At 32.0% G+C, this 11,491-nt stretch overlaps 1 protein-coding gene and 1 long non-coding RNA gene across 2 annotated transcripts; one reads left to right on the forward strand and one right to left on the reverse strand.

The window, feature by feature from the left end:
* Positions 1-463: 463 nt before the first annotated feature.
* On the reverse strand, positions 464-5,422 carry LOC148764792 (uncharacterized). Its single transcript, XR_016024267.1, has 2 exons — positions 4,780-5,422; positions 464-1,566 (listed from the first exon to the last, which is right to left on the reverse strand). It is a non-coding gene; the product is annotated as an uncharacterized LOC148764792 (long non-coding RNA).
* A 4,066-nt stretch (positions 5,423-9,488) lies between these two features.
* Positions 9,489-10,022, forward strand: LOC18613757 (pectinesterase inhibitor 5-like). The gene has a single exon (XM_018121378.2). It carries the CDS (start codon positions 9,489-9,491, stop codon positions 10,020-10,022), a length of 534 nt encoding a protein of 177 aa, XP_017976867.2.
* Positions 10,023-11,491: the final 1,469 nt, after the last annotated feature.

Consider the following 11,491-nt stretch of genomic DNA (forward strand, 5'->3'; position numbering starts at 1 on the left):
AAAGAAGTTAATTATAAGAGAGGGACTATAAGACCTTCTTAGTCATGGGAGAAGGACGATGTTGTAATGGGAACATTCGAAAAGACAAAGAGGAAAAAGAGTGAAGTCAGTGGGAAAAGTAGCCAGGTTACCAAGGGTATCATGAAAAAAAAAAAAAAAGAATTGAAAATGGGGAACGATTCTGTGGAGAAGGAGAAAATTGAAGAAGGATATTCTTGAAAAACTATTTGGAGAAAAAGAACTACCTTGTTGATCGAGAAGCATCGGGGTCTGATGGTTATATAACGCTTAAAAACTTGGTCATTTTGAAGGAAACAGAGGCCTCATGGGAGCCTTGGACTAGATTTTAATGTGCCAAAGGAATCGGTGATCAAGGCTTTCTCTACATTGGATATGGCGGCTGAAGGTGTTGACAGAGCTCAGAGTGGAGTTGAGCATGGTGGAAAGTATTTGCGAAAAGGAGTTGAAAAGATTTCTATTTTCTTCATTCAATTAAATATTTACAATAATCAAGTATTTATATGCTAGTGTCAGATGTCATAATATTTACATAAAAGACACTAAAGTACCTAACCACTGCTATTGCAAAAATATTATAATTACAATATTAATCTCTATTACCCCCCCCTCAAGGGGAGCATGGATGCCATCCATGCTCAGCTTGCTCTTCAAAAACTGAAACTGAGATTGTTACAATGCCTTGGTAAAAAGATCTGCAACTTAATCTCTAGTACCAACATGTTGTGGATTGATAGTCTTATTTAGCACCTTGTCTCATATGAAGTGACAATCAATCTCAATATGCTTAGTCCTTTCATGAAGAGTAGGATTTTTGCATATATAAATAGCTGATTGATTGTCACAATACATAACCACAGAATTTTTATGTTGGATGCCAAAATCTTATAAGCCATAGTACCTCACAACATGTCGAAGCCATTGCTCAATATTCTTCCTTTTTGGAACTTCGAGCGACAACAGATTGTTTCTTCGATTTCTAGTTGATGATAGAGTTTCCAAGAAACACTCTAAATCCAGATATAGACTTCCCGGAATCTTTACATCCAGCCCAATCACTGTCTGTATAAACTTGTAATTGTAAATTGGACTTAGTTGGTAGTAAGACTCCTTGACTTGGAGTTGACTTCAAATATCTCAAAACTCTATATGCAGCTTGTAAATGTGTGGCTCGAGGCTTGTCCATAAATTGAGAAAGGCATTCATAACAAAGGATATATGGGGTCTGGTGAAAGTTAAGTAAAGAAGACTACCAACCAGTTTCCTATAGCTTATGGCATCTTGTATTAATTCTGTAGCATCATCCTTTGTTAACTTACTGTTGCAATCCATGCGAGTAGTGATGCGTTTGGCACCAAGAAAACCACATTCATTGATCAGATCTAATTTTATTTACATTGACAAATAAAGATTCCTTTTTTGACCTTGAAATTTCCAAGTCTAGGAAATATCTTGGTGTACTCAGATCCTTTAACTTGAATTTGGACCTGAGAAAATCTTTCACAACAGCTAAAGCAACTAATGATGTACTCCCAATCACAATATCATCTGCATACACCAATAAAGCAATGAAATCACCTTTGTTAATAGTTTTAGTAAATAATGAATAGTCACTCTTGGACTGTTGAAAACCAAAACTAATCAAAGAATTTGTAAATTTTGAATTCCATTGCCTTGAGGCTTGTTTAAGGCCATATAATGCCTTTTTCAACTTGCATATAAGCTTGTAACTATTTGGATAATCACCTTTTACCTCATATCCTTGTGGCATATCCATATACATTGTCTCATCTGGTTCCCTATTTAAGAAGGCATTATTTATGTCTAACTGACATAAATGCCAAGCTTTAACTGCTGCTAATGCAAAGAATGTATGCACTGTTGTTTGCTTGGCTACTGGACTAAAAGTCTCAATCTAATTAAAACCTTCCACTTGGCTATATCCCTTTGCAATTAGCCGTGCCTTGTATCTCTCAATAGCTCCATCCGCATGTAATTTTACCTTATATACCCACTTACAACCCACAGTATGTGCATTATCAAGTAAGGGAACAACAAACCAAGTCTCATTCTCTTCCAAGGCCTCAATTTCAGATTTTATGGCATTTCTCCATTGATCATATAAAATAAGTTGTCGATAACTATATGGTTCAAGAATATGGCTAAGTGAAGTTGCAAAAGCCTTAAAGGAAGAAGAAAGTTTTTGTGAAAAAATGTGGTTAGCAATAGGATAATGAGAAACATTATTAGTATGGCTAGGTAAATCACAATGATAAACATCTAAGTACTTTGGTTTTTGTTTTATTCTTGTACTTCTCCTAGGTTGAAATGAAGAATTGGGATCAGTTTCAAGAATGGTTTAATTTGGTGAAAATGATAGATTATCATCAACATTACGTTTTTGTGAACTGCTATTTGTGGCAATGGAATCAATGAGAGATATAAGATGCATGGATGAATTTGGATAAGTGGTTGTTGAGGGAGAAGGTATATCCTAGTATGAGCATGATGGATAAATGTTCTAATCAGTGTTGTGTTGGGGAAAAAAAAAAGGAAAATTATCTATGTTACTGTTTAAGTTATGAGCATGCAAAGTATTGCTATCTAGAAATAAATTTCCTAGCTTAGCAGGAAGGCTTTTAGGTCTAAAAGGTAAAACATGCTCATAGAAAACAACATCCTTGGAATTGAAGATTTGATGTGTATTTAAATCATATAGCCTATATCCTTTAATTCCAATGGGGTAGCCAATAAACACACATTTTCTAACTCTTAGGTCAAATTTTCTTCTATGTTGTGTTAGTGTGGAGGCAAAACATAATGAATCAAATACCCTAAAATGGCTATATGAAGGTAATTTGTTGAATAAAAGTTTATATGGGGTCTTGTTTTTGAGAACTAGAGACGGTATCCTGTTTATGAGATGAGATGCAACTAATATTGAATCACCCCAAAATTGTATAGGCATGGAAGCCTGAAACATTAATGTTCTTGCCACATTTAGCAAATGTTGATGTTTCCTCTAAACAACCCCACTTTGTTGGGGTGTATCCACACATGATAGCTGATGTATTATGCCTTTTGAAGAAAAAAATTCAAAAAGATTAAATTCAGATGCATTATAATCTGTTTTATTTTGTAATTAAATTGTGTTTCAATCATATTGTAAGAACTTGATACTATAGTGATAACTTCTGATTTATTTTTCATGAAAAAAGTCCATGTGAATCTACTATAATCATCTACAATGGTGAGGAAAAATTTATAACCTTTAAAAGCAGCAACATAATATAGACCCCAAATGTCTATATGAACCAATTCAAAACAAGAGATACTAGATTTTTCATGTAAAGAAAACTGAAGTTTCTTTTGTTTGCAAGTGGACAAATTTCACAAATTGTATCATTAGAAACACTTACATCATAACAAAACTATTTAATAACAGACAACCTGTTTGATGAAGGATGTCCCAATCGAAAATGCCAAACATCAAAGGTTTTTGGAACCTTGTTACAATTGACATTAAAAACATTAAAATTACTATTAACCAAACTATTTGAGACAGTTTTTGAAATCTTTTGAGGAGATGAGTTTAAAATAGAATCTTTTGGGGCATAATGCTCAATTGTAATGGTAGGAAACTGGCTTTGCAATATATATAGGCCTGCTTGAGTCTTAGCAAGACCAGTCATTCTCAATGAACTTGTGTCCTGAATTAGACAATCATTATCAGTAAATTTCAAATGATATGTCTTGGACTTTGTAATCTTACTTACTTAGATTAAATTGAATCTAAATTCTAGTACACACAATACGTTATGCAAAATTAAAAATGATGACAGCTTAACTATTCTTATATGAGACACAACAGCTTTTGTATCATTAGGCATTTGAACATAAACATCTTTTACAGCTTTTGATGATATGAATGATCTTAAAAAACATGTTATATGATCTGTTGCACCAGAATCAACAATCCAGATATGATGGTCAAACATAATAGTAGGCTTAACTGAAGGTAAATGTTGTAATGAAGAAGAGTTTGAGGCTAAAATTGTACCTGTCATAGCAAAGTTCACAATTGAGGGATTATGTTGAAGAGAATCTATCCTAAAGTTGCCATTTGAGGGTGGATTATCAACTAAGTTTGTTCCCTGCTCACTGAGTAACACTATGAGTTTTTGAATCTGATTTTTGATAAGAGCTATGTTAGATAAGGAGTCTGTAATTTCCTCACACTGATTTGCTTGTAGATTAATCACAGAATTATTGACTTAAGAAATTGTTCTTGGACATTTGGGGTTTCCTTTTCCCTTTGTAAACTTGAAATCAGGTGGAAAATCCACAAGTTTGTAACACTTCTCCTTATTATGTCAAGGCTTACCACAGTAGTTACAGATAACTACAGACACAAACTTTTCTTTCTTTCTTCCATCGATGATTGTAGCCATGGCAGAGGACTCATGGAAAATTTGTGTGTGAGTGATGGATCATTGAGTTTCCTTTCTGAGAACAAGGTTGTAAGCCTCGTCTAGAGTAGGAAATGGTTTCATCAACAACAACTGTGACCGTAACGCAGCAAAGGATTCATTGAGCCCATTAAGAAACTTAAATACCATATCCTTCTCATACTGATTAATATTTTTTCAAAGCATCTCTCATTATAGGTTCCACAATCACAGCTTGGTGAAGGTCTAAATATCCTCAACTCTTCCCATAAAACATTTAACTTAGTAAAGTAGGCATCAATACCTTTCGTACCTTGATTTGTATTTGACAAAATGAACTGTAGATGACAGATTTGAGCATCATCAGGTTGGGAAAATCTCTTCTTCAAAGTTGGCCAGATCTGACATGTTGAATTCATGTAAAAAATGGTGGAGGCGATTAGAGGAGAAATCGACTCAATCACCATGCAATAATGAGGTTGTTACAACGCATCCATGAAACATGCATCTCATCAGTGACCTCTGGGTCCTTAATGGTTCCATCCACGAATCCAACCTTGTTTCGAATCGAGAGTGCGAGCATGAATTGGCGACTCCAAGTGACATAGTTGGTGGAGGTGAGCTTGAGGTTAATCACCACTAACCCATGGTGATCTGAATGGTGGAGATAATATGGAGATTGAGGGTCCTCAGATGGAGGAAGTAAGGTCTTCAAATTCACAGACCTAGCCATGAAAAGCTAAAAAAAAAAGAATCTGAAGAATTGATAGAAAATGGAAGAAAATTTGACAGATAAATAACAAATAATCCAAGGAAGAGAATGGGTAATAGAAAATGAAAGAAAAATAAGTGAAAATTTCTATGGATCAAGCTTCTGCTTTGATACCATGACAGGGCTCAGAGTGGAGTTAGGCATGGTGGAAAGTATTAGGGAAAAGGAGCTAAAAAGATTTCTATTTTCTTCATTCAATTAAATATTTACAATAATCTGGTATTTATATGCTAGTGCTAGATGTCATAATATTTACATAAAAGACACTGAAGTACCTAATCACTGCTATTACAAAAACATTACAATTACAATATTAATCTTTATTAGGTGTCAAATAAAAAGATAAAAGGTCTATGTTAAGGTTGAATTATATGTTTTTTTTTTCATAATAATATTACTTTCATGGATCAAAAAGGGAATGGGAAAGGGAAAAAAAAGAGGTCGGTTAGAAGGTTACATTGTCTTCTTGTAAGAGACCAAATTGAAGGTAGTCATTGGAATTGTTAAGATCTATGAATATGTGTGGGGTAGGGATAAAATTCAAGGCCATTTTGTGGAGGTTGAGGGAAGGTTAAGAGGGATTATAAGTATTTGATAGGAAATTTTTTTATATGGAAGAGGTAATTGCCAATAGAAATTAGGTTAGGAAAATCAATAAGAGGTGTGCCTTGGGAATGTTAACATTCCCAACGATGAAGGTAAGAGGAAGCTACTTTGAGAGGAATGGGTAGGAGTGATCAAAAGGAGGGGTGTTTGGCGATGCTTAGGTGGGTTCTCAAAAAGGTAAGGAATGAAAAAGTGTAGATTGGGAAGGGTGAGGTGTGGAGCTCTACAACTTAATTTGAGAAGTTTATGAATGAATCTAGGTTAGCTAATTTTCCAATGTTGGGCAGTAGGTTCACATGATATAATAATAGAAAGGATGCAACATTTAGCATACTCCATAAGTTCCTCATTAAAGTAGAGCTTTTTGGGTGTTATGATAATATGATTTAAAACTACTAGCCAAGCTTTTTATCGGATCAAAATGCAATTATTTTAAGAGCTATAATGAGTTAAATTGGGGCTCAAGCTTATTTAAGTTTTTAATCATTGACTGGAAGAGAAAAGTTTTAAGCAGTTACTGCAGGTGTATTGGGAGAAAAAGAAAAGGTATAAGGTGAGGGTGCAACATGGGCGAGGTTTTAAAAAATTGAAAACAATCAATAAAAAATAGAATATATATATATATATATATATATATATATATATATAATATCTAAAAACACTCTTAAATTATTTAAGAAAATTTATATAAACTTTTATTCTTTTATTGCGTTAAATCAAACGCTTATATTTTTATTCTAAACCTAATAAATTTTTATATTTTTATTTTGAATCAAATAAGTCAATGAAAAAACCTTACACTAGTTGAAAATTGACTTATTTTTTAAAAATTTTCCCCTTCCCTTAATTTTGGATTTCCCCTTCGTAAAAAGAAACCCTAAGCTAAACCTAACCCTTCCTAACTCCCTCAGCTAAGTTCCTCTCGCTCTTTGCATCCTAGCCCTCAGCTTGTCAGCTTCACCTCAACGTGTGAGAAACATCAAAGATTATAGTAGACAAAAAAGGAAAATAAAAGTTGCCATTGCTTGTCAGATGAGGATTCAACATGGACGTGGAAAGTTGAAATTTTCAAACTAGATCACTTGATAACCTACTGTGGTTGGTCATGTTTTTGTCAGCTCCTCACCAGCGTTGATCGGCTCCTCACCAACGTTGGTTGGTGGCTGTCGGTTTCATGTCGGCTTGGTCGATAACAACCTCTTCCACAATTGAAATTGGTCAAGTTAATTGATACCTAGCCTTACACATAAGTGGAAGTGTAGGAGACTATCGGTGAATGTTATGGAAATAAGGCATCTAGACTAGATGGATTCAATTTAAATTTCTTCAAAATCAATGATTGACAATAAAGGAGAGGTGATGCAGTTCATGGATAAATTCTTTGATAGTGATAAGTTAAAGTAGAGGGTCAACTAACTACCCGTTATTTGTTGGATTAATTATTAGTTAAAATTATTTTTTTGCAAAGATTGTAGAGTCTGATTAATTTGGTTGAGTAACTAGCTACCCCTTTCGTCAATTCCCAATCTACAAGAGTTTTGTTGGCACAAAATTGAGAAATTCATGCATTTGATGAAAAGAAATCCCATCGAAACACGTGAAATAAATGATATATATATATATATATATCAACAAGGCAATGAATTAATTTTTCTCATACACTGACATGGCTTAGTTTAGCTAGTAAGAAGAGGCCTTTTTTCTTTATTAATAAGGATTCGATCCTTATCTGAAGTATTTTGAGAGTAAAATCCTGAATGCTTATAAATTGATGTGAATGAGTGCATCATATTACTAAAAAAAAATTCCTACCATTTGTGATAATCTCCATAAATACATCAAATATTATAATTTGAAAGTTTAAGGTTACACTCCTCAACCATATATATAAAATGCAACTTTTTTTACGTTTGGATAGAATAAATTTTAACACATTACAAAAATGGCTTCGTTCAAATGCTTATCTTCTATCATTATCACTTTCATATGGCATAATGTTTGAAAAAGTTCTTAAACTACTTAAAAAAATTCAAATAAGTTCTTTTTCTTCTACTCCATTCAATTAAGCTTTCATATTTTTATTTTGAAACAAATAGGTCTTTATAACCAATGATTGCTTAATTTTCATTAATTAAATATCATTTATTATTTTATATTCACATGATTGTGACGTGGAGAGTGAAAATACCACATGACCATATCATCATTCCATTTTATTATTTATTATGTTATGTCATCATGCATGTTAACATTATATGATATAGAATGTTAAATAGTACTTTGGTTAACAACGGTTAATCAACTATTAATTACAAGAACTTATTTAACTTAAAATAAAAATATAAAAAATTCATTGAACATAATAAAATAATAAAAATTTATTTAAATTTTTATTAAATAATTCAAAAATTTTATTAGCTACTATTCCTTTTCCTATGTGTCTCCCTCTTCTTCGATAGGTGCCATGCTGAGAAAGCCTTTATTGACAGCATTTGTGAGCAGTGCTAAGACTTCAGTTTTTGCACTTTAGCTCACCGCAATGACCTTTGCTTGGCTGCAGCCGATTTGCATGGCCTTGCCATGATCTTTATTTTAGTGATTGTTGCTCAAATTCAGAACACATTCGGTCAAATCCCGAACATTCTCAAAAAATTGAATGACCTTCTTGGCCAACAAGGACTAGGGGTTTGCCTAAAAGATTATAACAGCTCATTAGGGAATTATCAGAGTTCATTCGGCTTTATGTCTAAAAATGCTTATTGGGACCCCTTAAACTTTGTTAGAGATAGAATAAACGAAGTTATTAATTGTCATAATATCTTTAGGAGGAATAGTCAAGGATAATATCAATGTGATCAAATTATCAAAGATCATTTTGCTAATCAATGATCGTCTTATACCAAGGAAAGTCGTAGACCAAGCCAAATTGTAGTTATTATTATTATTGAAAAAATTACCATTGATGCTCATAAATGAGTTTAAGGTGCCATTGATATGTAGGTGGAATTAATAGATAAAAACCATAGTGATGCTCAACTATACCTATTTCATTTAACCTTTTATAATTTAGTCATTTCATTGAAAAAAAATTGAAAATGAATGTGTAAACATGTTTACCTATTTCTAATGAAGTAAACTAAATGCAAACAAAGGATTGACATAGGACTTAGAAGACTACTGATTTAAATGATTTTGAATTGTGTTTATGAGATATTGTTTGCTTCGAGATTTATTTTCATGGTTGGCATGAGATATTGAAAACTAAATAAACGACGAAAGAGGTGCCATAATATATTGGTGACCATAAATTAAAAATTTAATATCAGAACTTAAAATCTCGTAAAAATATTGAGAACGGTCTTGACGTGATTAATTTTACATTAAAATTCATATCAAAAGGAGTTTAACAATCTAAGGGATTTGGGTTGACTACCTTTGGTCAAATTTCCTATCAAGGAGAACATCCTGCATGCATGGCAAGAAATCTGGTTGAAGGAAGTCAGACAAAAGAATAACAATGAATGGATCCCCTGTCCGCATAATATCCGCTAATGGATCTTAAATTGAGAATTTCCACAAATGTACTTTACAACGACTATATATATTTATGTTTCTTAGGTTTACAGAAAAATTAAGAAAAAAAAATGGCTTCCCTCAAGTGCTTGTTTTCCGTAGCCATCTTTTGCCTAGCCAGCTTTCTTTTCTTCAATTGTTGCGATGCTGATAAGGCCTTAATCGACAGTATCTGTAAGGAGTCTCAAGACTACGACTTTTGCACTTCAACAATCAACAACCACGCTCGCTCACCTACAGCTGACTTGCGTGGCCTCGCCTTGATCGCTGCTTCGCAGACTGTCAGTCAAATTCAAGACACACTCGATCGAATCCCCACCATTCTTAAACAAGTGCAAGACCCTCTTGGCAAGCAGCGGCTAGGGGATTGCCAAACTGATTACAACACTTCACTGGGGAAGTTCCAAAGCGCATTCGGTTCGACGTCAAATAAAGCTTATTGGGATGCCTTGAGCTTTGTTCGGGATGGAACTAACATAGTCATCGATTGTCATAATAGTTATAGACGGGACGGTCCAACAGCCACATCCCCGATAGCCGAGGACGATACCAAGGTGTTCAAGTTGTCAGAAATTATTTTGATAATTGTTGATCGACTCATTTGACTGAATTAAAACTAAATAAATATCAATTTGATATGGTGTTATGTTTATTTTTTAGGGCCATGACGTTAGACTTTTTTTTAAAAAAAAAGCATAATCAAAGGTGACTCAATAAGTTCAAAAACTTAAAACAAAATATTTAAATAAATTTTTTTTATTAAAATTAAAAAAATTATTAAAAAATCATAATTCATCCTAGCTTTTACTATAACAAGATTTCTTGTTAATACTTTTTTTCAATGTTCTTCATCTCTTTTTATTTGCTTTTAACCACTTTTATCAATTATTTTATTTTTTAATAATCTCATTTTTAAATCAATCCAAAAACTTATTTCATGACTCTTAAGCTTAGCACTAAAATTTCTTCAATCTCTCGTGCCAGCATTAGCTAGTTTACTTGTACTAGAAGCCAAATTAAATAATTTGTAACTAAAACAAAATACTCTTTCTAAGTCTTTTGAATGAACTATACACCTTTTTTCATGCGTGTTCCCATCTTCCAACTTTTGAATATAATATGTAGTAGAAAAATGTCTTGAAAATTCATCTTCAAGAAAATCTAAATCATTAACTTTAATTGGACCTTTTTCTACTAATAAATTTCTTAAATTTGTATCAAAATTTGTCCTTTGACTTGGATCATAAATATTTTTAAAAATGGAATCATCTAAAGTAATAACTTGATTCTTTTCATCTTGATTTTTAAGATCATTTTGAATCTCTTTATCAACTTCTTATTCTAGTATTTCATCATCATCTAACTCTACAAGATTATTAATTTGTTCATTTAAGGGATATTCATTAATAATTTTTGATTCATTATTTTTATTACTTGTAAAAAAATTATCAAGTGCTCTTTTTTTAGATTGTATTAAACCTTCAATTCTTTTTTTTTTAAAGCTTTAAATAACCAGATTCATATTTTTTATTTAACATATTCAAATATTTATTATGAGGTACAAAAATATTTAGCTATATTAATTATCTTATATTTTTTAAAAGGCTAATATAATATCAACAATCAAAAATTCTAATCAAATGAATCAATTATCACATAAAATAAAGACAATATAATAATATAATATAAACTCTAAATTAAAGTAAAAAAGTCTATAAATACTAAAACAATAGTACGTAATTGTTGAATGCTTATTGCAAACTGCGAATGAGGCTCATGGTTTTATGAAGATAATAATATAACAAATTTCTTGTATATTCTTTAGAGAAAAATTAAAGTTAAAAGAAGAAAGAGCAAATGAGAAAAGAAGAATTCAAAAGTAGATATTATACATTGAAAAAAAATTAGTTTTATTTAGGAAAAAAATAGCGGTTAGAAATTATTAAATACGTTAATTGGAAATGGGAGAAATAAGTGAAAAAAAAAATATGTTGGAGATGATTAAATACATATGACCATTAATTGATTGAAAATTAGAGAATATAGTTGAGAATTAATGACATTCTAAAAATTA

This window comes from Theobroma cacao, chromosome 1 (genome assembly GCF_053813885.1).
Source record: "Theobroma cacao isolate CCN51 chromosome 1, ASM5381388v1, whole genome shotgun sequence".
Taxonomy (NCBI): domain Eukaryota; kingdom Viridiplantae; phylum Streptophyta; class Magnoliopsida; order Malvales; family Malvaceae; genus Theobroma; species Theobroma cacao.